This window comes from Necator americanus, chromosome III, assembly GCF_031761385.1.
Source record: "Necator americanus strain Aroian chromosome III, whole genome shotgun sequence".
Lineage (NCBI taxonomy): Eukaryota > Metazoa > Nematoda > Chromadorea > Rhabditida > Ancylostomatidae > Necator > Necator americanus.
This window is the reverse complement of record NC_087373.1, coordinates 41,004,528-41,031,674: the sequence shown is the minus strand read 5'-3', so window position 1 is coordinate 41,031,674 and position 27,147 is coordinate 41,004,528. Positions and strand designations below refer to the sequence as shown.

Genomic DNA, 27,147 nt, shown 5'->3' with positions numbered 1-27,147 from the left:
ACGGTAAACAACTGCTAGGGTAGACAGATAATAACACGTCTTACTTTTTTTTTAACAATAAAAAGGATCTAATCTTTCAGCTCTTTTTTATGATGAACTTGTTAATTGTATCACGAATAGTAGTAAAGCTCATAATAATGCAAACTAATACCTATGTCCTGTCTCCATAATTTCAAAATAAAGAAATAACATTTAGGAAAGAACACAAACCACATGCACCTAAAAGATTATCAATCAATTGAATGTAAAGAGAAAAAACACAAATAAACACTTTGGCTATTTAAGAAAAAACTTTGGTTGATGAGAAATGCAAATTGAGTGATTATGTCTGCTGAGGAGAACTATCGGAGTCACAACACGAAGAGACAAACATAAAGAGATTCGAGAGAGATTTCAAGCTGATTCGGTGACTGCACTAGTTCCAGCTTCTTTATCCATTTTTGTTTCCAGATTGGTGGTATCAAGTAAAGCCTGAGATGACGGTCCTCCACCCCCCATCTCGAGTGCAACTGGAGGCAACTTCCCCTCAGTAACCTGTAGAGATTTGTAAGTAATGAGATAACAATGCTGAAATCTATTCTAATACGATTACAATGCCAAAAATGTATTAAATATCCAATCGTTCCTGAAAATCGCGCAAGAACTTACGTTTGTTGAACGGTTCTTCAACGCTTTGAAAGTCATATGCACAGCCGCCCCAAGTAAAAGTGGTCCAGGTGTAAAACATGCAACAATCACGGGAATTACTGCTCCAATATCCGCATCCGGTTGTGCAAACGAGGCCTAAAAGAGTGAAATTTACGAACTTTTCTTAATTACTAGTTACATTTCTTCCTCTCAGTAACGAACCTTTGTTAATAACTTCAATAATCAATCGCTAGTACATGTTACGTAGGTTCTTTCACAGCAATTCTTGAAGGACTTAATCTTGGCATTTTGCTCAATTCGTTCAAGTAATCACTTTGTGTGTGTGTGAATGGTAATAATATCTGAGAAGTGTTTCCCATCATATGATAAATTCCGTCTATGGTCCTCTTTGACGCACCCCCAGTAGCATGTTTCAACTTCAAACGGATTTTTCAAAGATTGGAACCCGTCAATATTTCTTTTGCTTTTATTATTACTTATATTGTGTATTCCGGTTACTGGGGATCAACTCTTTGTACACTACTACTGTCCTCCAGTCTGTATTCTATTGAAAAGTGCTCACTATTGCAATTTCTGGGCTGACAAGGCCCCCGACATGTTACAGGGACACAGTAGCAGTGATATTTTCATGGTATAAAGAAATGTCAGAAAAAAATTGTTCGCATGGCGAAACACAGCAAATAGCTAAAAGCACGCCTTCAAGTAAAGTTCCACAGATTCTACTCAATTGGACATTCACGTATTGTTCTCAAACTCCTAACTGGCAATATAGGACTATTCTGCCGTTTTCCTAACAATTTCAGTAAATATTCGCTGTCAGCGTAAAAGAAGTGCATTGAAATCTTGCCAGCAAATTTCATCAACTTTTTGGGAATCCTCTTCTTTACTGTATTTTACTGGGTCACTGTTTCCTAGTCACAGTTGCAGATATTTGTCATTTTCTTGATGCTGCACTTTTTAAAAATTTTATTAGAAAAAGTGAAGGAAAGGGAAAAAGAAATCCAGAAGTCAACAGCGAACAATATGGAGAAAACTGCATATTAGAGGGTCATTCACGGGAAATCTCAAACGAGGAACGAAGATCCATTCTAGAAAACCCTCTGAATGACATTGCTATCATTCCAGCGCAACATTCGTAAGGTATGCGAGTAATTCCAGCACTATTGCCTCGTCGGCACAAAAAGCTATCATAGGGCATTAGCGTAATACCTACGTAATCCAGTTGCTTTTAGGGAAGAAAAAATGTCATTACTGTGAAGACATCTGACTTCCTGGATTCAAGCAGCCAATCCACATGCTAATTGGGTTCACCGTAAACCCGTAATCACTAATAATATATCCCTCTTGCTAATCCTCCTTTTACACCCCTCGGTCCCATGTGGGAGTGTATAGCGCGGTACCTAAGAGGTTCGCCTACAACTTCACATGATTCGAAACTCCATTTGTCTAACTTAGATTTTATCCGAGCTGGGTCGATAAATTCGTACAAGCTTTGTTTGGGGGGATAAGAGTACTGACGTAATACGTCAGCTTGCCTAACGAGTCATGGGATAGGCAACGCAGGTGTTCGAAAAGTACAAACTATTCATAAGAGACGTCTCAATGATTGCAATCAACTTCAAGGGCTTCTTTTTGTACTCATTCGACACTCATCCCTATTTAAGGCGAATTAATTTATTTCCGCATAGCGTGAGCCACAATCATTAAGCTTTCGACTAATGCCTTCCTCACTCGTCCACCTACATTAGTGAACACGCACGTGATCCAAAGCGAATACCTCACCGGATATATTAGGAATTCCACGCAAATATCATTAGAAATTCGTATCCACGGCAACTATTAGGATTGCTTATATTAATTGCAGGTGTTAGTTGCAGTTAGGTAAAAAGAGCTTAGATTAGAGATTCGGAGGCTGAGGCTAGCAACTAAATTCTCAATAAATAAAGGCAGTGTGCATACTAGACTTTTCTTTTTTGAAGAATTTATTCATTAGTTCGCAGTAGTTTTGTTAGTGAGTAGTGAACAACTGCCAACTGTGATGTGCTTCACCTGTTTCCAACACAATATGAAATTGATACGTTGCTTTCGTAACAAAATCCAACGGAAACGTGCGTAATTCAACAAAAGGTTTCCGTTTTTCATTGGGGTAAAAAGTGACTTCTTTTGCCGCACAAAGTACGCTTACTAATGAAAACAGACTGTTGCCCGTTCACATGAAAAAGGAGAAAAAACTAAGAATTTCTTATCAATACACTGAAACAAATCATTTATGTTTCGTGGTGATCAGACTGCATACTCGAAACAAACCAAACGATTTAGAATACAAGTAATTTTAATCAAGCTTTAACACTGAAAAAAAGTCCAGCGGTTCTCTGTATAGTCGCCAATACATGTTAGATGCTAGCTGTTGTTGTTGTTGTTCTTTTATAATCATTATCAGGGAAAATTCGTTGTAGTGATGACTTAAAATGAAGGCCCAGCAGTTTCGATCTCCTGAGGATATAATAGGTTGAACTCTACTAGAAGTGCCGAAAACAACGTTGATATTATTCTCTTTTTCATTTCCATACATTTTGCTTTCAATTAGATTTTTTTCCAAAGATCATGCATCAATGTTCTTATCGTGGAATACTATTTTTTTACACACGCATACCACTTACAGTTCCATGGTTTCTTAATCATGCACTGATCATCTGGCGACATATTCACCCTGAGTGTCTATCACAGTGTTCCATGTTTCTGGGAAGACTGTAGTCGCCACCGCGCGCATATCGCTGGGTACTCGCTCGGAGAAGGTCCTCCTTTACACTACTCCCCAGACTTCGTCCACCTCAAACTACCACTTGTTTCGGGTTCTTAATGGCAGCGCATCACGATTTTGACGTGGGGCGAAAACCACAGCGAAAGCGTAGGGTTCGGATAGTATATTGCGGAACTCAACGTGATTGAGCTCATCTTTCCCCAACTGTCGTAAAAAAACCCGGCCTAGAAGACGCCTTTTTTGAGGACGATTTCAGTTGCAACGCCCTACTCTTTGCAGGAGCCTCATCCAAATGCGAGCGATCGAAGATCAGTGACGTCTTCTCAGCAGCCCATTCGAGTGAAACCAGTGAATAGGCTACTGAGGGGACTGGAACACATACACAGAGCCACGTTCTAATGTATCTCGTACGAACTCAGCCCATTTTTCACGACGATTAAGGAAAGACGAGCGGAACCCAGCGTGGTTCCGCACTCTACTACCCGAACTCTACGCTTTCGCTTTGGTTTGCGCAGCACGTCGAAACGGTGATAAGCTTCATTTAAGTATTCCCTGGAGCAAAAACTGCTCAATCCTTTCACTGGCCTGAAATTTGCTGTTGAGATGTCCTTTCAGTTTCAGCCCACCACCTGGTTGCAGGGGATTTTACCCCACCCCCTATTTCATTTTATTATTTTATTTTAAAAAATTTAGAAATTTTAAATAGTGTGCGTGTGTAAATAAAAATAAACTAATAATAAAATAGCTTAATACTAATCAGCAACAGCCAAAAATTTACATTTTGGTAGATCCTTACTCCAATGAACGCCAATTTTACAAAATCTTGAATGTTTACTTGTTCAAATGAAAATGCTCACCGCCATTGTTTAGCTCTACAACTCTACGAATATTACACAATTCGCTTAGATAATTTTTTGTTTGAAGATACATGTCAACTAGATAAACAATGGATATCTTTCTCAGTAGTTCAGTTCTACTTATAGCCCTCTCCGAGCTGAGAATTTGCCCATCCTTTCAGCAAAACAGGTAAATACCTTCAGTACAAGGATCGCGATCCCCGTGTTCTGAATCCCGGTTTCTATGGCGATTGCTGTCACATCGGGAGGGGTACGACGAGTAAGAATTGACGCAAAACATCCGAACATAAATCCACACCAAGGAAGTAGAAGTCCACTAAATATGATTATTAACAGTCGAACAAAAATTTATAAGATATTCGACTTCCTTTCAACTAATGCTACATTACGAAGGGATCCTGAAGGAATGGCATTCAAAATTTTGATCACTCAGATTTTATAGTAAGGTCAATATCATACAGATAATTCTGCTTTTTTTAGATTTTAATCGACGAAATGATGTTGTCTGTGTAATTTGTAATCAATGATGTAATTTCAATAGTGCTGGCTCACCCCAACAATGCTGGCACTGTCATCATGCGAAACATGTACCAATTTGCAATCGCTCCAAATGCAATCACAAATATTAGCACAAATATGATGAACGGACGCATAATCTGTAATACAAGTAATAAAATTCATTCTTATATACACTAAACCTTTATGAACCAAACTTTTTATAGTTGTTACCTTGCTCTTAAACTACAGAAATTCAAAGCCTTGCTAATTAGATCAATTATACACACCTGCAGTAGTTACTCATGTCGGTCGCAAATTTTCTACATGTGAGGGTCATAGACAGAAACAGTTTTTAATTCCCAATATAATGAAATGTGTTGGGTCTAATTTCTTATGTAGTCGATATCAGCGCCTCCAATTCTGTGAATCCATCTCAAGGACATTGTTAAATGCAAATAAAATTTCTTTTCATGGTTTTCACCAACATTTCTCTATCACAATGTCTTTGTCTTCCTTCAACGAAGACCCGAAGAAAGTAATGAACCAAAAAAGAAAATAATAAGGAAAATAAAACAGACAGATTCTTCACATTTTTTCTGTTTTCCTGGTAGGAAAAAAAAACCTTTGGTTGAGTTCATAGATCAAACTGAATGGAGATGTGAATATATTCACCACAAAATACAGTTTCCAAAGAGACCTTATGACACTATGCATATTTTAAGAAGAATTAATTATCAAGCTGTGTTATCTTGAAATCAGCGGACATATAGTAAGGTCAAAACGACGTGAAGAACGCTACAGTTGTGTAAACGACAACACTCGGAGCGGTGCAGCGGAGCGTAGCTATTAGAATCTAGGGAAGATCCTTGCTGGCACCATTGCCTAGTTCGTGCTTACGCAACTGCACCGTGGTTCATGACATTTTGATCCTGCTATATCTCTATCTATCTATATGTATCTATGTCTTGGCACGACTTTCGTTCAACCAATACTTCAAAAGAAAACTTGTGTTAGAGAGCCCTGCTGAGCCCCTCGTGTTTATAGTAACGTGATTACATACATATACACACATCCGACATAAAATATAAGTAGAACCCTCTTTTCAAGTGATCGATTGATACGCAACCGCTTCAAGACTCATCAACCCTTTCGATCAGCCACTATGCAATTAGTCAACTTGTTCTCGTTCTGAGCGTGCAGTGAACAATGTTTTATTCTCCGCTCATCAATTATCACTAAACCAGAAATGCCAGGTCAGGACAATGAACAGTGTTTGTACATCTACACCTATAACAGTATAACAGTAGCTGAGACCCGAATTTCGCAGGCAGTTGGTCACAAAAAGAGGTCATAAACGACTGAAAGAAACATTGCATTCCTTCTGCAACGCTTTTTTGCGACATGAAATTCTTGATTTTTCTTTAAAGGCATCACCCCATGAGTCTGGGGTGGTACGGGTTTCATGCGAGTAGAGCCTATACAGCGTCGCAGATTGTGGGAAAGAGGGTGATTCCGTTCACCTCTCCCTGTATCAGTGTAAACGGACGACCCGGAATGCTGTTCTGTAAAACGAAAACCCATTCGGACGAATCGCAGGCGGGGTGATGCGCAAAGGTTCAGCATTGCAACAGAAACCGTCCTAAAAACAGCTCCGGGGTCGTCCTTTTACGCTGATACAGGGAGAGATAAACGGAATCATCCTCTTCGCCACAATCTACGACCCCGCATAGGCATTACCCGTTTGAAACCCGTACCACCTCAGATTCGTGGGGTGATGCCTTCAACAATTACTGCGCTAAACCAACCTTGCGCGACTTCGCTGCCCATTCTGGTTTCCATTTCTTAATGGCGACTCCAACGAGAAGTGGAAGAACTAGCGAAACTAGTGAGCGCGTAACTTTAGCTGTAACAGAACGAAATAAACAATAGAATATCATGAGCAATCAATAAGCAAGGACCACTCGCCATAAGGTATGAGTATTTTCGACTCTGTAGAGAATCCCTGTAGGAACTCTCTGCCGCAGACTGAAATCCAGAGAGGCATCATCACTGAAACGAGCAAAACAATCAGTTGCTCAACAAAACCACTCTGTAAACGTCGAAAATTAATCAAATATATCTCACCTAATGAGGCAAGTGTGGATACAAATGTCATTGTAACTGACAGATTCACATTTCCATCCAGAAGAAGCGTCCAGAAATTCGACGCACCACCTCCAGGCGAGCAGCCAGTGATAAAGACTCCCAAAGCCATGGAGAACAGCCCACGCGAGACGAATACTGACTTCGCAATTCCGTACGCAAGCTAAAAAAACTTTAGCAAAAATGAAAACGCTCCCACACTCTATATACTTAATTTTCAACTCATATAAAAATTTTCCGATTATTGAGCTGCTTATTGGCCTCTGTGTACCATTACACCAAAGTAAAAAAAAAAAATAGCATGAGATAATAACAAGAATAAAATGATAGAGATGAACCTGTTGTATCCTTGTTTAAAATAAAAGAACCGGAAGGTCAATAGCTTTTAATTATAAATGATATGGGATATAGTTCATAGGATACAAGCGCAAATCGGATAGGTTTTAGTAATTCAACGTTTTACAAAGATGATATTTAGAAATTTCAGACAATATACAGGGTACACACAGAGGTGGTACTCTGATTGAACGTAAAAGTGGCTCTGTCGAGTACTCGATATGCTATTTTTAAGAGCCTTGCGTAACCGCTTGCCTTCCACGAACAAATCACATAGTAAAACAATTAACAAATTTATGAATTAGCAAAGGAAACAGCATCGCTGCAAAGAAATAACTTGTTCAAAGCCATCTGCACAGATGTCCAGACTTTACTAACGTGAGTAGTTCAGAAGAAAGTGAAGCAAACTTCTGCGCTCATAGAAAATGTATGTGTAATAGCTTGAGTGCTGAGAATTGGAAGGAAAAATCTTAAGAATGCAAAGAACGCACATCCGGACAATTATACAAATAGAAATGAACGAATTGCGAACAGCTGTAGCAAGATTTTTACGCCAAAGGCTTTTGCAAGAGCCTGATAATTACGTGATTAATCGAAAAATCGAAAGAATATGCGGAAAATTACTGATAAATTGGAGAAAAGACAAAAGTAAAGAAGCTTATTAGTATATTAAGATAAACAAATGCGACTTCATCCAGAATCTAATAACCACTCACCACAGGCATTATGAGGAATTGGGCAAGGAATCCAATCGCAGGTGCAACTGGTCTTTTGATAGTGTTGAACACTGCGTTCATGTCCAACTGAGCAAAAATTCATTCATTCAAACTCGGTTTCTTGCCATATCTCGAATTTTCTCACCTCACATCCCATCAGTACGTTTGCAAACGTTATAAGTATCACGACAGATGCGACGAATATATGTGTTAATCTCTCAGATTGCAAATTCCTCTTCACCCACACATCAATCACGTTGATTTTGCTGCCATCCAATAATTCTGGTACCTTAATTCCTGCACTTCAGTGTCTCTCACAACATTTAAAGGGTTTGCAGAGGATGAGAAAAACTCCCACCTTCCACGATTCATCGACCTCGTCCCAGTTTTCTGCACGTACAAGACGCAGGCGCAATCCTGTTTTTCCAAGAGTCCCTCCATGAATTATTACCTCAGACTAAATGATAATATGAGTAATATAATGAGGTATGACGATAAGAAGAAATTGTCTCACATTTAATGTATAATAATTAGAAGCGTTGTCGTACTGAAATGATGACTTTCTGACTGCGATATGACTAGGGGACGAAGCAATGTCGGGATGAAACGATCTAGAATGTTTGCCTATTTAAAAAGAGGTTAGAGCTGCACATTAACAGGAAGGCCAAGACTAGGAGTGTATTAAGTGAAGAGGAAATTCGGTAGTAACTAAAAACAATCATATAACTTATTAAGAAGAGGAAGCATAAGGAGAATATAGAATATGCTGGAAAAAACATTAATTTACTCGTCCCAAGAAGACTTCAAGACTATCAATTATTTATGATGCGAATTTCATCAATATCTAGCACTTACTGTTCTGATTCTCAATTCACCTTATTCTATTCAGGTCAATGTACTATTTATTTCTTTAATGATCAACTCACAAATGAAGATCTCTGAATACCGCTCTACGTTGTGCAAAAAAACAAATCTATAGCAAAAAACAGCTTTACAGCAAAACATCTAGCAAAACGTGTGGAATCTTCATATGCCTTATACAAAATCTCACCAAAAACAAAAAATTCTGCCTGCTACTTTCCTTTGAGCATTCACATCGTTTGACCGAGCGGCTGCAGAGTTGCTGTGAAATTCTTATTATAAAAGAATAATTACAAACTACTTGGGAGATTACGTTGCAAGCTTTTGCAAAAACAACATTCATCCTCTACATATATTAATATAATTAATATAATAGAAAAATGCATAATATTTCTCTAAACCATCCGTTTGCATATACTACTACAATAAACTTTGTATTTTCTGACTGACAGCAACTGAAATTCCCTCAGATAACTACTTTCAGAAACCGACAAAACAAAATAATTTAATTTCCATCTTCTCTTTTTGTTTTCGATCGAACATCAACACCATGTAACTTAAACATTTTCAACCAACTCCTTAAACATCACAAAGACACTTAGAAACTTGTTTGTGGTTTACTTCTCACACGAATAAAAAAGAATTATCGCAAGGCTGTACAAAATAAATAGATATGGATTTGCACACTGCAGGGAAAAGTGCAGAGCGAGAAATGGATGTGACGTACCCTATACTCATCTGGTAGGTCCAGTCAGGTATGGAAGCGAACTCGTTTTGAGGAATTTTCAAAGCAACAGAAACCGTACGATTCCCATCTTCAACAAGATCATGTACCATCGGCGGCTCAAAGGTAACCACAACTGATTTTGCAAGGTGGTTCAAACTGTGAGCAGTGGTCAACGAGATCTGGAAAACGCTCGCCTTTATGAAAAACATTTCAGATCAACTAAAGTCACTTCACTGCCAGAAAAAAAGATAACACAGTAAATAACTTCAATTTCCTGTAGGATTTTAAATAAAGATAATTAAACAAGGAAACATTTATATGGCTTAAATGTGGCGTTAATGAAATGTCACCGAGCGAACACATTTCAAAGAAACAAGCAGAATTAATGCCAAACCGCCAAACCAAACCAAACAGCCAAACCTCTGATAAAAAGCCCATGATTACACATTAGAATTTCACGAAAAGACAGCCTTAAACACACTACAGAACAATCGCTCAATGTTTAAGTGTTAATAATGGAGACAGATGGCACCTTAATACAGGTTAATAAATTTCTTTTTAATTTAGTCTCAACACCACAATGTTGTCCAGAAGCTTCGCCAGATGTTAGGTTAAATTAAACTTGAATTTAAATTAACTATCGAGTTTATCATCTGAGGTCATTCTTTAGCACTAGCCCAAAGGTGTTACACTAAGGAAAACAAGACAGACAAAGAGTTGGGTTGGCAGTTTGTTGGTTTTTGTACGACAAATCTCAAATTTCTGAATATAATTTCATTTCAGCGAAAGACCAAACCAGTTTATCTACAACGTTCTCACATTCCTGAGGGTGGGAAAAAGCCGTGATAATAACACTAATCGTGAGATAACACTGGCAGTGACTAATAGCAAACGAATCCCCATAGACTAGTTGTCGCCTTATTACCGTGGTAAACATCTGTTTCACAGGAATAATACGACAGCTTGGGATATCAGAACATAAAGGAAAATTTGAGAATACGGGAAAGCTAGGAAATATACAAAAATTGTTTCTTACCTGAAGCAGAAGCTTCAACAGCATTAGAAGAGGGCAACCCTTTCGCCTAACAACAACGCCACAACTCATTGACGCTCAGATCTATCAAAGCACTGAAATGTTATTAGATTTTCAAGCAAGGAAACATATACGCGAAGAACATGTGCCTCCACAACGTACAAGAAGTGATCGACTGAATGGAACAAGTTTCTCCAAGGACGAGTGATCGCAGAAAATGACGCTAGGACAGGAAAATTAGTTAGAGCGCAGCGTTCGACCACAAAGTAAAGTGCCTTCCTCAAGATTACAATCATGGAAGTTGAAAGAAGCTAAAATCCGCATGGGATGTAATCCACACTCCAATCCACTACCAAAATATTAGTTCTAAGCAAACTTTCTATGAGGAGGTGCAAATACAAATACTAAATACGCCAGGATGAATGAATCCAAAAATTCCCTCATGGAGGACGATATCTTCAGATTTCGATCAGGAAGTTATATGCGCGGTGCATGCACAAGAGACGGACGGCCGTAAAATGCCACACGCGACAGCCGCCCTGGAGGGCGGAGCCTGCGATGACGTCACTCGTGCGCAGGTTCGACACTGACCCTAAAAGCGGCACATTCACGAGCTGAATGAACGAGTTGGCCAGTCCCGGGAACAACGTGTATGCAAATATCTGGAAAAGTCGCTTAAGAACGCAGCAGATATTGAGAAGACACCAAACGAGAAACCAACTCAAGCCACCCAAGTTAAAAGGATAAAAGGCGGTTGAGTCACTCACTCACAGGCGGTCTTATTTCTGGAAGTAAACAACTGAACTTGGGACCCTAAGATATTTATAGTAGTCTTAGAGAATCTACGATATATAAGCTAAAAATACTAAGGGAAAAGACGAAGTTGGAGTCTTCAGAGATAAGAGCGCCACAGAGTTCCCGTCTACAACTATATTTTCCCACTTAAAAAACCATCTCTAACTACAGCACTGGAAATCAATGTAGTTCTGATGCGCTTTCATTCCTAGCCCCTATTACCCTCAATTCAACACGATACCCACATCCAAAAGATTCGATCCAAAAGACTCGTCGAATTTATGTGCTGCGTACGTTACACATTATCACACGAGCATCTCGAATTCAAAATGAACTGGGATTCTTTCCTTGAGCTTTGAGCCGCTCTTTCGGAGCCGAGGTTCAGGGCCTATGGGTAGGGTTCATGGGGTATTGTAGTATGTATCAATTATCTATGATTGAAACCACTTTTTCTGTTTTATAGTCATGGTTCTCGTTGGTTTCAGTTGATTGTATTGCCTATGCATCCTAATAGTACTGTAGTGTAGTTCATGCTGTTGTAATTGTTCAGTGTTATCCATTATAGTTTTCATAGTCGAATGAGAACGGATGGCCTCATTTTTGCATGTTACCACGTACGCTCTAGATTTCGTTGCACTGTTTGCTGGTGAACTATGAAGAAAGTTTAAAAAAAAAGTGGGAAAAACCGTCATCCTTGAAAGTGAAGAGTTCTCACATGGAAATGCTATTGCTATTAAGATCAAAATTAAATAAATTCAACACGTACGTCTTGGCTCTGGAGTTTCATCGCTCTACTAATTGGTTTCTATTACGCCTAAATTTGTTCTTTATTCTAGCAGGTACGCTCTGAACCCATTTTCCGCCTAATAATAATTTATTACTTTGACCTACAAGACAAAAAACATAAAACGATGAGTGGAGGTTCGTCAAATGTTGCAAAACCAATGCCATCATACGTGAGTTGCTTGAAATCTTGTGCTTTTCTCCTTTTCAACTTCAGCCTCCCTTTCAGTTATACAATTCATGTTTTGTATCCTTTTTTACTTTTCCTAATATTTTGCTAGCCTATTTCTATTTATTTTCATTCTGTAGCTTAAGGAAGTTTATGCAAGATTTCTAATATCCTCATTTTTTTTCAACTGATGGCATCGTAATTTTATGATAGATAAGATCTGGTCTTGTGATAGGCTGAACTAGGACAAATGGTCACAGAAGGTTTCATCAACACTATAAATGACCCAGCCACACAATGGGATGTTCTCACTGACGAAGAGATTGCTATTATCAAGAAAAGATGCGAGGAGTTGTTGGAGTAAGTCGTGTTGTGCTTATACTGTCGAATAGGCTAATATTTTTCGGACTATGAAGTAAGCACTTCAAAGCTTTCCATTTTTTTCCGTTTTAGTTGGTTCACCTACTTAGATGTTGACGACATAACGGACTATGAAGTTGTCATTGGGAAAGAATATCTGAATAAGGTTCGAGTTTCTACGACCTGGTATTTTCAATAAGAGTAATTTTTGGTATTAGCGTCAGAATAAACCATGCTTCGATCCGCATATGATGAAAACAATCGCAGATCGTTTTGAAGAGCGAGGCGATGTTGATTTCGACAAAGAGTTCAAAATGACACAAGAGCAGTTGATCTTGGCAATTCTTTGCGCGACTATGGAAGGTATCGCCCTCATTTCTGACTCCCATCGTTTCTGTTTACGTTTAAAATTTAAGATAACAACAGACGAAATATAAAATTCGAAGTGTTATGTGAGGCGCTGCAATTCGATAAGGGCACCTACCACATGGTGAAGAAATTTCTCTGTGACAAAGTTGATCGGAATATAACGCCAAAGGATTTGATTTTGGTGTGATTTTTATAGTATTATTTCGTACTTTCTTGCATTTTCTGTGAAACATTGTTTGATTTAAGCAATTTCAGCAAACATTATGTACTCCTATAGACTGCTGCCTTGCTCTTACGATGGCTTATTGTGAGGTTAGTCTCTTTTATAACATTCCAAACTAGATTCTATCTTTTCAAACTCTCATTTCACATGTATTTTCGAAATATAAGTTGTTGTAGCACTTCTGAAAAATTGCAGAATATGCCATGGTTAAAAAAGAGAAACAAAGGTTCAGTCTGCTAGTTACTTGTTCGAGATAAAATTGTAACAGTGGTTTTTGTGTATATGTCCTGTTTATTTTTTTCTGCTTTAAGCATTAACTGAAATAAAATATGTCAGTTGTTTTATGCTAGCTTAGAAGACTGTGAGCAGAAATTCTTTTGAATTGTTCCTGCACGGGCCGTACTTTTGAAGGTGTGCGGATGGCCGTTCGCGTGTAACTGGGATGTGATAACCTATGCAAACGACACATGGACAGAAAAAGAACAGGACGAGTTTGAGAAGTTAACGCGAGACGAAGCAAAGAGACAGTGGGACGCCACAAAGGCGTTTCTTATGGATGGGACGTCGAGTGGACCTGAACCAAACGAACACTTGAAGTGAGAAATTTTACACAGCTTTGATTGTTTTCCTCATTCGAATCCGTGTCTTCTTTCCTTTTGATGTTCGTAAATTAGCTCTTTACTCATGAAAACTGTCTGCGTAAAGTTTTTGTTTTGTTTTCTAAAGAAAGGAATTCAAAACTTCAGATCTAATTCCATTCAAACACATGGACATTTACAGGCAATGTGCTATAATCGAGAATCAGCTGAAAGCCTCTCTCGCAACTGCGGACAAGATCCACACTGAAATGCAAGAACTGATTGCAGCTATGGATAGAAATGCGTTGGTCAGTGTAGAATGCACGACCATGGAAACTTATCGTTCAAATCTGTTTGTTTTACTCTGGGAGTTGATTTGTGAATTCAGCTAGAGAAGCATGACGTTGTTGTGAAGGAGCGCAAAGAAGCAATTGGAAATCTGATTCCGCCAAATTTACGCAACCGCCCGGTAATGACTGAAGAAGAGATTGGACAGGTGAAAACGGTGTAAGTTTGTTGAATCATCTGTGCTCTAAAGTGTTTTTTTTTAAGTTAGAGAAAGAAATTGATGGTGTTCGAATCCGTATGCAAGCGGTGAAGAAACCAAGTGAATGGCCGCCGCCACCAGCTGAAGGTTTACAGGGAAGGTAAGCCGTATGCTAGCGTTGTAGGCGATTTCCGGATGCTTTTAGCTATTTCAGGCTGCATCTGAACCAAGGAGAGCTTTGCTTGGCTAGGGGCGATGATAGCTCAAATCTTCTCGTGGCACAGGTTGTATCTAGGGTCGGTGTAAAGTTTTATTAACTTTTGTCTTCTACAAATTGACTGTGTACGTTGTGTGTAGACGCGAAAAGTTGTTTTTATGGTTAATTTTTGCGTTAAAGTTTTTTTTTTACAGAAAGCCTCTCTTTTTTCTAATGAGAAGTCCCAAAAAAGTAGGGTATTTGTGAGACTGAGGCTCTAAGAGTATTACTTTAGTGCTGCAGTAAGACTGAATATGGTGTGCTATTTATCACTTTCCATAGCATTTCATCACAAGAGCCGTATATGCAGTAAAACTGTACAGGAGCCATCAGTATTTTTTATGTTGTTCTATGAATGTTCCGTGAAGAAAAGTCAGCTATTAATAAGTCCATAGTGGTATGTTGGAAAAATAAAATTTTAGTTTTTCCAAGTTGATAAGTGGAGCGCCGGTTCTGCCCATACTTCTCATGTACGGTCTTTTTATCGGCGGCGCATCTATAATTTTTCCCTTTTTCTTTTCTCAGACGAAGTTTTTAAGTCTTTTAATAATTCCTAGTACAACATGCTTTCAGACCTCCTCAAATGCGTATTCTCTCAAATTTGCTGACAGTGAAGTCGTGGAAGAGGTAGAGGCAGGAGACATAGCCGTACCTACAGTACCTATGTACGACCCAGACATCAAGAGGACTAATTATATAGGTGGGTGTCAGTTTTGATTGTGCGAATTTCATTACATTATATTATTTTATTTTATTTTTACAATGTGCTTTAAGTTAATCCATGCATGACAGTGTGAAGTGACTGAGATTTTCTTAAATGTGTTCAGGATTGCGAGTGGCAGCATTAGTTAAGAATGCGTACTATTATAAAGGACCAGTATGGAGTACGGGAACGATTGGTACGTTACCAAATACAGCACATAACAAAGAATTTTTGGTGAGTGCTACGTACTGTAATGTGTCGGAGAAAGTTATGAAAAACATTGCCTTTAGAGTATTCAACAAATTTCTTTTTTAAGATTTTCTTCGATGACGGTTTTGAGGAGTACGTCCAAGCAGCATTTGACTCAAGCGATGACGTAGCAATGCGGGCCTCAGTAGTAAGTATTTTCTTTCTTTTTTTCTTCGATTTTCGTCAAACTTTCTGTACGTGTTTTTCATTTTTTTAAAGCCAGAACTTTCTTTCATCTGATTTTTCCTTCAGATAATGGACGACAGGACTGTTGTTCAACAATTCCGCGAGAAAATCAAGTTGCTGAAGATTTTACCCCTAGCAAGACAATCAATCGCTGCAAATGGGATTGATGTGAGCATATCATCCCTCGTGTTTATTATGGTTTATGATTATGCCTATCATTCTTAGTTGTCTTTTTTAAATGGATGACGAACTACATTTGTCAGGAGCTGTTGGCATTCTGCATAAAAAAAGACATTGAATAGAAAATTGGCATTCTTTTCGATAATGCTTCGTTAATGTTTTGGTATTATTTAACATATTTCAGATTGATAAAGGTGGGGTTTACCAATTGATCAGGCAGAATCCAGAACGTCGACGCTTCATTCAGAAATATTTCGAGAAGTATCCAGATTGGCCATTAGTTCGTATGAAGAAGCCATCACCTCCTGAAAGACCAGCGCAAGCCATCGTGGTGAGTATAGCTGCACTCACTGGACGATTTCATCGCTGATTTTGATCATTTCACGCGGAATAAAAGTGCAATAATTTTTAGGCATACGACCGTAATCAGGATAGAGTGACCGCCTATGTAGTTGCCACTGATAGGGCTTTATGTGTTCTGAGATTTCCACCGAAGAACTGTTCCGTTAGTGGTGCAAACTGTTTTGAATATCCTTGTACGACAACAGGACATGTACACATTGATGAAACGATATTCAGAGGATCGTCGAGGATTCATGCTGTTGTGAGTGAGCCGTTTTCTATAGCATTCGAGCCATTTAATCTTTCAATGAACTAAGAGGAACTTTTAACCAAAGAGAAAATGGTTCTGCCTTCTCTTGCGACACTCACAGTTTTTGAGATGTTCTTGAAATTGAGAACAAATGAGCATTGTTAATTTAGAATGTCCGAGGTGATTGCTTTAATCCTTCAGAAAAGAACGGTATTACTTTCGTGTGACAAAAAAAAATGCGGATAAAATATATTGAGGACGTTTGAATGATCTAATTTTGCTTCAGAATTTGGAACATTTCGGCAACAATAATATGTCGGCGAGGAGAATGGCGAAGAATCGGTCTCACTTTGATGTTGTTCAGCCCAGTCCATGCCTCGATAAATTGAAGACAGCAACGACGACGGTAATCCTCATGATTATATTTGTGTTCCTGCCACACTGCTAAAAGCAGTTAGAGTGGAGCGTCTTTATACCTACTTCCTAAGGTTTGCCTGAGGTCATGGATTGGCAATTTTTGCTGCCGTAATTCCGCATTTCTTAGGGAGGCCATGGAATAACAGCAGCCTAATTATATCGAATGTAAATTGGAGTGTATATTCTAAAATTTGCTCATGAAAACAATCCCCTTTCATTCTTAAAGGCAAGGAAATCTTCACTTCCTGTAAGAGCTGATGGAGGACCTGAAGGGGATGTTTTATCTTATGAAATGGATCCACAATCACTGGCCATCCGAAAGAAAAAGGAAGCACAGGTTTAAGCATTAATTCTCTATTGCGCTTAGATATGTAATAAGCCTATAGATTCTTTCTTTTAGTTCTATTTATTTTATTCTCTATAGATTTCATTGATTTTTCAGTAGATCAACAACCCTGTTTCCGTTTTTGTTCTTTAGAAAGATCATTGCAGTTTGAAATACTTCCATGCACAAGAAAACTTCCCCAAGTCAGTTGGCAGTACCACACCGAATGCTCTTCAGTTTGCCTTGGAGGATTGGAGCGCGACCCATCAGATCCACAATTCTACAACTGTTCTCCTCTTCACATCCCAATTCTCTGTGGGTGGAGAAGAATGGTAAGCTTTCATACACGTTCAGCAAAAAAGCAACAAGCGAAGTATGCTTATTTGTTGAATTTGCAGTTATACGTCTATGAAAGCTCTACGAGGAGAGCAAGCGACGGTAGGATCATGTACCGTGCACCATGTGGGCGTTCTTTGGCATCGAAAAGGAGTGTGGCCATTTACTTGAGGGTGAGATGCGAAATAGTTCTATGCCTCACTGTAGTTTGACTCCAATATTAAAAAGGAAGAAACAGCTCTTTCCGCTAAATCGGGAAGAAATGCTTGCCACAACAATGACTTGGATGAAGTCTTTTGTGTGCCCGTACTCCAGTCGTTGATTGTGATGTTCTTAATATGCACTAATAAATCCCCTAGATGTATTGTTGGTTGGTGTATTAGAATCCTCTTACATAGCTTTCAGGAAGTAGGCAGTGAACTCACTATCGACTTATTCTGCTTTGATCCTGTGGTAGAGACGAAAACTTTTGTTCATGTGAGTTTAAATGGTGCATGTTTCACTGCTTGCACGCTTTTTTTTTAATGATAATGCCAAAGAACTGAAGTTGGTATTACGACTTTGTTATAGAAGCATTTTTTGAAGACATTTGTTACAGGTAGCCGATTCAAGCTTGAAGACTCCAGATTTCACCCAAGGATTGGAGCATATGCCAATTCCTGCGATAAACACTGTTGACGATGAAGAACCGCCGAAGGTTCTTTTGTTAACTGTTTTCATTTCGAATTCTGACGTCTGAGGTGTTTGCTGTAGATGTTCTACTGTGCTCGACGATTTCCTTATAATCATCAAGTAGATGTGAAAACGATTTCGAGGGATTTCTGTTCGGGATGTTCGTGTACTGGTGAGTTACATGATCAGATTGCGCACCTACTTGAAGCTTTTGGTGTTCCTCATGAGCGAAAGAGTCTCGCACTACATTTAATTCTAGTATTTTTCTTCAATGTGAATTTTTGCAGACGATTGCTCTGATCCACTGAAATGCGAATGCCAACAGCTGACGGTGTCGAATGTGCAGAGGCTAGCTAAAAGTTTTCGGCCACCGGCAGGAGAGTATGGGTAGGTTTGGATACTTACGAGAGCCAAATATTATATGAGTACTCTGAATTTTTTCACAATCTTTAACTTTTCGAACGACATTTTTCGTCAGAATATAGCTGAATACAGTGGTGATGTTTTAATCAAGAGTTTTTTTTTTTAATTCAAGGACTAGAACTGCACCGCAGATCAGTAACAAAGTTTAGTTAGTTTTTTTCCTTCGTGATCCTTTGAACCCACAGTACCATCTTTTCAGGTACAGTTACCGTAATCTTCTCGGAAAAACTATCACAGGTGTCTTCGAGTGCAATGACAACTGTGGATGCCAACAGAAGCGTTGTTATAATCGTGTTGTTCAGCAACCAATTAAATATCCGATACAGGTAAAAATGATAATGCTTGCAGTAGTATTGGTACAGTAGAAGTATGTGAGTCTGTCAGATTTACAAAACTGCACAAAGTGGTTGGGGTGTTCGGGCGCTGTGTGACATTCCGGCTGGCGCATTTATAGCGAACTATGTTGGCGCCCTACTGACGGATAGCTTAGCTGATGCCCTCCAAGGGGAGGACGAGTATTTCGCCGACTTGGACTTGAATGATGCGGTAAGTATAAAACGCTGAACATGTTGTAAACGACAAGTTTTTTTTTTTAGGTTGAAAATGAGAAGGCAACAACTCTGGAAAAATGCGGATACTTAGATATGGGAATTGGGAGTTCAGACGAAGAAGAGGAACCGATGAAATCAGGAAAAGATGCTGACGATGATGGTTTGGGGTGGGTTTCTGGACCTTCGGTGCGTAATATTCAGTGAACAGATGAAATTTTTGTTGTGTGTATAAATGAAAATTTGGAAATTTATGTTAAATGTATGTAGTTTGCAAGGAAGATAAATTATTCCTTGCATAGTTTTGCTATCTTTTCTGCCTTTTTCCTCATTGATAGCTGTATAAAGATCAGACAGACACAAATTACCAGCGTTTTTTCATCAAGAAGGTCATTTTTTTAGAAGGCCTCTTCATCATTGATCGTTCGTTTTTGTAGATCGGATGCATCTTCTTCCTCATCAAACGAAGATGAGGAACCAAGATCTAAGAGAAGTCGCAGGCGTAAACCAAATGAAGAGGAAGGTGTGAATCCACGGCGTAAGAAGCTAAATGCAGCGGAATTAGAAAAAAGTGAGGGATTTGCTTCATTTAATCGTGAAATCCTGCTAATTTCGCCATTACTTTTTCTGGAATTTAGTTGATGCTGCTGCGGCAGTAGGAGATGACACAGTATTTAAATGGGCAGACTATTTTGGCGAGAACAATACACTTTTTGTTGTGGATGCCAAGAAGAAAGGGAATGTTGGAAGGTTGAAATAGTTTAGCTACGAACAATTTTTGGGGTGAATAGAAAAGGAGTTTCTTTTTAGATTCCTAAATCATTCGTGTGATCCAAATGTGCAAGTGCAGCATGTTTTTGTCGATACGCATGATCTTCGGTTACCATGGTCGTCGTTCTTTGCCATAAGAAATATCAAAGCGGGCGAGGTAAAGATTTCAATTTTTTAAAAATTAAAATGCGTGATAATCCTTCATTGTGTTCTCTAACTTCCTCGTACGTACGTGCAATGTTCCCGTATTTTTGTTCCTTAATTCTTTTTTTATTTTTTTAACGGTTTGTCTCACTCGTACTCTTGTATGTCAATTAGTATTCCTTCAATTGTTCTCCTATCATGCATTATTTATGTGTTCAAATTACTTCCTACGCCATGTTTGCCATGTCTTCCTCCCTGTTTTCTACATTGATGCGACTATTTCTGCCTGATTTTCGATTATATACTCAAAAAGTATACTGAATGTTGAAGAGGATTCATCTGACTACCTTCTGACTTTTATTTATCATTTTACAGGAGTTGTGCTGGAATTACGGTTACTCTCCTGATGCTCTCGATCCAGATCGTCCACGTCATCGTCAGCTATTCTGTAAATGCGGTGCGAATTCTTGTCGTGGGCGGTTACTGTAGACTGGAGTTGTTGAAATTCATATTGATATCCATTCATATAGAAGTTGGATCCAAAATTAGTACTATATTAAATAAATACTATCACAGGTTCTAGGGAATTCTTTCTATCAGTCCTCTCAATTTTTTAAATGGTTCCCAAATCTTTATTAGTGATTCAATCCCAAATATTTCCGTGATTAATTATTTCATGATGTCTTTGCATATTCTGTGAGGTAGTTGACGCTTTCATTTAATTGTGCGGTCACAGATCTGAGATGTTTATTCTTCTACAGGAAAGACTGTGTTTCTATTACGGTAAATTACAGGTACGGTATTGTGCTATCTAATTTCTCCCAAATATTCTCAAACTAAATATTTCTTCGTTTCTGAAGAAACAGAAGACTTCAGTCTGGTACCGCCGACGACTCTCTTAAATCTTGGACCAGTGCACGAGTTTATCTTAATTGACTGTTTGATAATCATGTTATTGATCTTAAAGGTTGTAAAATTGATATCGAGATCGTTATTTTTCCTTTACAATTTCTTCTGTTTATGTTACACCCTTCGAGAAAATAAATTTTATGTATGGATTCGATCGGTATTCATTGATCTCATGTTGATCTGCCTCTTAATATTGTATGAGCTGAAATGCTGAATCTTAGTACTTCAAATTGATCTCGAACAGATACTCCTGTCGGATGATCTATGCGTTCTAAGGATGCGACGATGTGCTATTAGCGCTTTGCGTTATTCTCCGATTAGTGCGGTATATGGAGCAATCAGGCCTTTAAGTGCATCATCTCTAAGATTACTGGCGAAGGTAAAAAAGAGCACGACTAATCCAATCGTTGGTGGGTTTATACTTAGCGGTGGTCTCGAGACTACTGTAGATTACTAAACTGGACCCTTTAAGAGAGTTTGCGTTATGAGCGAAAATCACCAATAGAACATATTCTTCTACGACCGGATACCTATGTAGGCTCTACAGATATATCTGAGGACACAGTGAGCAGTCAAATTCTGATCCTCGGGTCATTTGAAAGGGTGTGATGGGTTTCAGGATGCGTGGGTGGTTCGTGGCGATGGTCGGCATATGGTGCAAAAACGGTTGCACTATTCGCCTGCTTTATTGAAGATTTTCGATGAAATTCTTGTCAACGCAGCGGATAATAAGCAAAGGGATCCAGAAATGAATGAGCTCCGTGTAGATGTCGATCGGTAGGTTACGCGGCTACTTCTTAATTATATTTCAGTTATTGCTATTGAGTGGGCGGGTGTAGCGCAGTCGGTTAGAGGCCCGTTGTAGCCGCATGGTCGATGGTTCGAAACCGTCTTGGTGCAAACCAAGCTTTTCATCCCTCCGGGGTCGACGAATTCGTACCTGACTCTAGGAGGATAAAAGCACTGAGTTGATCAACGGTCGGACCCCGTAATTCGTTGTATAGGCCAACACGCGTTCCAAAACCTCAATGATTAGGAATCGCAGTAAAGCGCGTTACGCATCCCGGTTGGACTGACTGACCAGTGACTTTATCCCTTTGTCCTTTTTTGAATACGTTTATTTATTTACTATAACAGGGTGTGTATGGATAATCATTATGGCCAAGTAAGAGCTGACTTACTATGGACCTTTCATGAGATAGGTATCTGTTTCTTTATTATGTTCGCTCATCCCAATAGCTAAGCACAATATTACCGTTTTGAAAACACTTATTATCTACCAGCTGAAGAACGCTCATATATGATTATCATAGAACACTTTTGTTTTGCTACTTTCCGTACAAAATCTCTCACTATATCTTGTTTTTATTAATTAAAATGCCATTATTTACCGCGAAAACCTCGATTACTCCACAGTTGTCACTAAGTTTTTGTGCTTGCTTTTTGAATTTATAATTCTTGCAAGACTGTTACTATCGATGTGGAAAAACAATCATTACAACCTACTCCCATTGTAGAGAACGTGGGAAAATTACATTATTCAACAATGGGCGTGGCTTACCCATTGAAATTCATCCGAAAGAGGGGATATATGTTCCAATGCTGATTTTTGGAAATTTGTTCACATCATCCAACTATGACGATAGAGAAGTCAAAGTTGTTGGTAGGTGTACTATAACTATTGAAATATGCAAAATAAAGTCAGTTATTGATATTCTAGGTGGTCGCAATGGCTATGGCGCTAAATTGTGCAATATTTTCTCGAAAGAATTTGTGGTGGAGACGTGGTCCCAAGAGACTGGTCGAAGCTTTAAACAGGTCAGCTACATTAATTTTATTTCTATAGAACTTACATCACCCTTGAAAATACGTTTTAAAGCATTAATAGACATATTCGATCGCAGCTTTTTTTTAGCTTTTTTTAGCTTCTGTTTTGTGTTTGGTGAGAAACATATACATCTGATGTGGTCCATCTTTACTTTTCCTTGAATTAGTTGAAATAGACATGTTCTTTCCATCTTTCATGCTTTCTAGATTTTGATAGTTTCCTCGTAGTGTCTATTTTCGACTGTCCCTAATTGTTGGCATATTAAATGCGCATCTTTCACAGATTCGAGACGGAAAGGATAGTGCATTGCGATCACAATCAAATTAGTCTCAACCTCTCCAAGTTTTGATCTACGGGGCGGGCCGCTAGGGTCCCTCACAAAAGCCGTTCTGTCTAATAGTTGTGGTGTTAAGTGCTCTGCTATGTTGCAATTATTAATATCTTATGAGGTAAACAAGAAAGGATATGACAGTCACTGAGTATGGAAATTTAAGTGTGTTTAAGTGCTTTCTGCAGGATGATGAGGAGTTTGAGAGGATAAATCAGTTATAGCTTTGAGTTTCTCAGACTTCGACGAAGGCGATAACGCTGAAACGTCAGCTGTTAATAAAGATCGGTACTAATCTTGGTTACAACTCAAGCAAATTAATGGAAGTCCTTATGTAGCATTTCGAAATTCATTTGAACAATAGGGCGATACTTTGAAAGTGAATATCTCTCAATTTGCTACCACTATGCCGGCTTGAAAATGTGGGCCTCTTTAACGTCTTCTACTCTAAAATACATAGAAATTTAAGCTGTTGAATGGTAAATCAAATGTAGTACGCAGAAGTTAACTGATATGAAGCGCTCTGGAATGGGTGCAGAATTTGCTAGAGGATATTTTCTTTTCTTCTTTTGGAGGAGCACGTGTTGACTTCCCACAAAGAAGTGTTGTTTCTTTTCATTTTTAACAAACCTGACAAATCCCAATTTCACATTGTTATTCTCCTTCTTTTTTGGAGCAATCTTAGTGTATGTGATAAATGAATAAAATAGACACATAATTTGTCAACATATCTAGATCTGGAAGAATAATATGCGAGATTGCGATGAACCAGTAGTGAGCGAGGGTCAGGATCTAGTAGATGGCACGAGGATAACATTCAGTCCAGATCTGGCCAAGTTTGGCCTTTCTAAACTAGATGACGACATTTGCGAAATGTTCAAGAAGCGTACTTTCGACGTAGCTGGGACTCTCCGTGGGGTGGTCGTCTACTACAATGGAGAATTGGTAGAGGTAGGGAACACAACATTCAGAAAAATGAGATGGCTTACCATTATTTTCGTCTTTTGGGTGCCATCCTTTCGAGAATATGTCAACTTATATTCCGATGATTCCGATGACGTCAGTTCGAACAACGTACTGTTTGTGAACGCAAGTAAGCGATGGCAGTGGGCAGTAAAAAGATCTGGAGCTGGTTTCCAGCAAATATCATTCGTGAATAATATTGGAACTACTGGTGTAGGTCCTTTTTTCTGTATTCGGTTCAGTTTTTCTTAATGAATACATTATTACCTGATTTCCAGGGTGGAAAGCATGTTGACTACATTACCGATCAGCTTTTGAATATAATAAAACCGCTAGTTGATTCTTATCTGAAAACTGGCATAAAGAAAAATGCAGTACGTATTGCTGTTTGGGAAGAGTTTATCAGTTTGGTTAGGCAGATTTTTTCAGATCAAGAACAAGATCTGCGTTTTCGTTAATGCTCTCATCGAAAATCCAGCGTTCAGTAGTCAAACGAAGGAAATATTGACGACGGCAATTGCTGACTTTGGCTCGAAATGCATTTGTGACGTCACATCCGTTCAAACATGGGCGATGGAGTCAGGTTTGGTGGACGAGCTGACCTGTGAAGCCCTTGCTAAAGAGGTGCTCTTTAATAGATGAATGTTGATTCATCTTATTTTTTGTTCGTTTTAGGGACGTCCAGCAAAGAAGGTGAAGCCAAAGACCGAAGATTTGTCAGATATTGTGAAGCTGGAGGACGCTAACTGGGTTGGTGACGCCACACATTCACAAGACTGTCGATTGCTGGTTACTGAAGGTAGTGATTATATGAGAGGGAGCAGACTGTTCAAGAAGCAGAGAAGCAAGCAATAAACAGCCCTATCACAGCTACGAGATAAAGTGAGAAGTAATAGAAAAGTACAACTTGAGTACAAAAAAAAAGTTTGAGACATGGTGTGTGCAATGAAATTGAGCTAGCAATAATTCTTCACCACTGCAATAAAATTTTTGCTCAAGACAGAAATTGGAATGAATCTGACAAAAACACATGAAATGTAACCGTCAGGAGAAGTAGAAGCATGGGCAGCATTTGGATTGATTATTTTTGCAGCGAACTCGGATGGGTGTAAATGCAAGAATACGTCCTAAGAGGCGGTGGTAAACCGCCGCTGTGCCTCCGTTTTAGTATATGCGTTGAATATTCTGTAAATATTTTTCTGAACATGACTTCGATATCAAATACTGATCCAGCAGAGTTTAGTTAGTATGAACGGTAGGAGAGCGAATACTAGTAGGACAGATGTCAACATTACTCGACTTCCAATGGCGAGCAGTGATGAATCTGTGATTGACAAGGACTCAAACAGTCAAAAACAATTATTTCAGGAGATTCTGCGAAAGCGTTAGCCGTCGCTGGCCTGGAAGTGGTCGGACGTGACCGTTATGGTGTATTCCCTGTAATGGGGAAATTTATGAATGTCTCAGGCTTAAAGAAAGAGAAGGTATGACGTTTTAATTTTATGTCACTAATCCAATGCATTGTTTGCCAGATCATCTGGTTCATAGCCAGAATAGACACAGAAAGGGAGCGGAGGTGTGGAGAAAAGTGGTAAAAAAAAAGTGTTGTGGAACACAGAACCCTAGCAACGTTCCTCGATGATACAACAATTACCCTTCGTAGAGAGACAGTTCGAAGCTGGACACCTATTTTTGCTGTCAGCGATAAGAATTCGAATTACTGAGCATAGAAGATACTAACAGACTCCCTTTATTCCGCACAGAGGAAAATTATCGCATTTTTTGCTGCGAGTCACGAGATATTTAAATGATCAAATGATTGCTCAAAATAAATTAATAAGTATTACTTTCAAATTCTTATTAGAAGTTTTATTCTACATAAATAAAAAAATAAACTACATAAATGAAACAGGGATTTCAGGCATAGTTAGTGTTTGAATAATCTCAATTTTTAATTGAATCACCTTTTCTTGTCTAGCTTGAAGCAGCAGCTTCAAAGGAAGTGAATCAGCTAATGAGGATACTGGGTCTAAAATATGGTGAGGACTACTCTATCCCTGAAAATCGTGCTAAATTACGGTACGGCGGAATCATTATACTAACAGATCAGGTTTGCGTAAATTCTTAGCTGCAATGGTGAAACTATAACGTTACGCATTGTTTATCCATCTAGGACGAGGACGGGTCCCATATCAAAGGTTTAATTATCAATTTTTTGCACACTTTTTGGCCTGAATTGCTTCGCAACGGATTTATACAGACATTTATTACACCTCTGCTCAAGGTAAGAATCTTTAGATATCGCTTCAATTCTCCCTCGAGATAAAAACCTTCTAAGGCACGTCGCGGCTCGGAAAGTTACAGCTTCTACTCTATGGATGAGTTCAAGAAATGGGAAGAATCTACCGAAGATGCAGCGAAGTACACGGTGAAGTACTACAAGGGTCTCGGTAGGAGAACATTTTTTGAGTTTCTCCTATTCAAGGATTTGGTGGTAATAAATGCGCTTTTTCCAAGTTATGGAGGGGGTAAAAAAAAACAGCAAATATACGAAAAGCTATAGAAAATACAACAGAAAATTGGGAAAAAGACGGTCTTTCGGATTTCACCAACATTCTACGAGTGTTTTCAGGTTGAGTTTATATTTACATTATACGCAATAGAGTAATCCAAAAAAAGTGAATGGTGGGAAACATCATTATGTGGCAGCAGGGATTCCGTAAAAAAAGAATGTATCACGTCGTAGATGAACGATTAGTTGCCAGATTTATGGCATGCATCCTTAGCGGCTTCTAAATCCAACGACGAGGGAGCACAGTGATCGTAATCACACAGACCTTAGCCAGAGATGGATAAGTGGGGTTAAGAAACCAGTCTCAATCTGGAGCTGGGTTAGCGCGAACTCGCTTAGAGATCCACTAACTTTTTGTAACTTTTTGCACTATTTTTTTCTCTTCTCAAATTTTCGATGGTG

General features: G+C 38.8%; 2 protein-coding genes across 5 annotated transcripts; one reads left to right on the top strand and one right to left on the bottom strand.

The window, feature by feature from the left end:
* Positions 1 to 393: 393 nt before the first annotated feature.
* RB195_012497 (uncharacterized protein) lies at positions 394 to 10,651 on the bottom strand (the record flags this gene model as incomplete). 2 transcript variants are annotated; one of them, XM_064194383.1, is made up of 13 exons in its annotated part: positions 394 to 534; positions 649 to 783; positions 4,444 to 4,582; positions 4,819 to 4,922; positions 6,570 to 6,667; positions 6,730 to 6,813; positions 6,889 to 7,069; positions 7,959 to 8,045; positions 8,104 to 8,247; positions 8,317 to 8,415; positions 8,473 to 8,569; positions 9,547 to 9,725; positions 10,583 to 10,651. In XM_064194383.1, the coding sequence occupies 13 exons, from the start codon at positions 10,649 to 10,651 to the stop codon at positions 394 to 396; spliced, it is 1,557 nt and encodes a 518-aa protein (XP_064051966.1). The 2 variants fall into 2 exon arrangements, with proteins under 2 accessions (XP_064051966.1, XP_064051967.1); XM_064194384.1 differs by having other exon boundaries at positions 10,583 to 10,606.
* Positions 10,652 to 12,285: 1,634 nt separating this feature from the next.
* Positions 12,286 to 26,810, top strand: RB195_012496 (uncharacterized protein; the record flags this gene model as incomplete). 3 transcript variants are annotated; one of them, XM_064194380.1, is made up of 46 exons in its annotated part: positions 12,286 to 12,330; positions 12,562 to 12,686; positions 12,780 to 12,852; positions 12,905 to 13,049; positions 13,103 to 13,236; positions 13,311 to 13,367; positions 13,690 to 13,874; positions 14,059 to 14,164; positions 14,245 to 14,352; positions 14,409 to 14,503; positions 14,558 to 14,639; positions 15,173 to 15,299; positions 15,427 to 15,536; positions 15,619 to 15,699; positions 15,804 to 15,905; positions 16,102 to 16,248; positions 16,330 to 16,521; positions 16,796 to 16,915; positions 17,153 to 17,263; positions 17,419 to 17,583; positions 17,650 to 17,760; positions 17,993 to 18,064; positions 18,186 to 18,284; positions 18,341 to 18,431; positions 18,547 to 18,646; positions 18,882 to 19,008; positions 19,067 to 19,228; positions 19,279 to 19,400; positions 19,668 to 19,801; positions 19,869 to 19,980; positions 20,041 to 20,158; positions 20,521 to 20,602; positions 21,276 to 21,464; positions 21,527 to 21,618; positions 21,674 to 21,831; positions 22,572 to 22,717; positions 22,775 to 22,872; positions 23,946 to 24,386; positions 24,452 to 24,547; positions 24,603 to 24,797; positions 24,849 to 24,972; positions 25,542 to 25,657; positions 26,152 to 26,283; positions 26,347 to 26,457; positions 26,512 to 26,623; positions 26,806 to 26,810. In XM_064194380.1, 46 exons carry the CDS (start codon positions 12,286 to 12,288, stop codon positions 26,808 to 26,810), a joined length of 5,655 nt encoding a protein of 1,884 aa, XP_064051963.1. The 3 variants fall into 3 exon arrangements, with proteins under 3 accessions (XP_064051963.1, XP_064051965.1, XP_064051964.1); XM_064194382.1 differs by lacking the exons at positions 21,276 to 21,464; positions 21,527 to 21,618; positions 21,674 to 21,831; ... (9 more) ...; positions 26,512 to 26,623; positions 26,806 to 26,810 and adding exons at positions 20,882 to 20,939; positions 21,006 to 21,081; XM_064194381.1 differs by lacking the exons at positions 12,286 to 12,330; positions 12,562 to 12,686; positions 12,780 to 12,852; ... (27 more) ...; positions 20,041 to 20,158; positions 20,521 to 20,602 and having other exon boundaries at positions 21,332 to 21,464.
* Between the last annotated feature and the right edge of the window lie 337 nt (positions 26,811 to 27,147).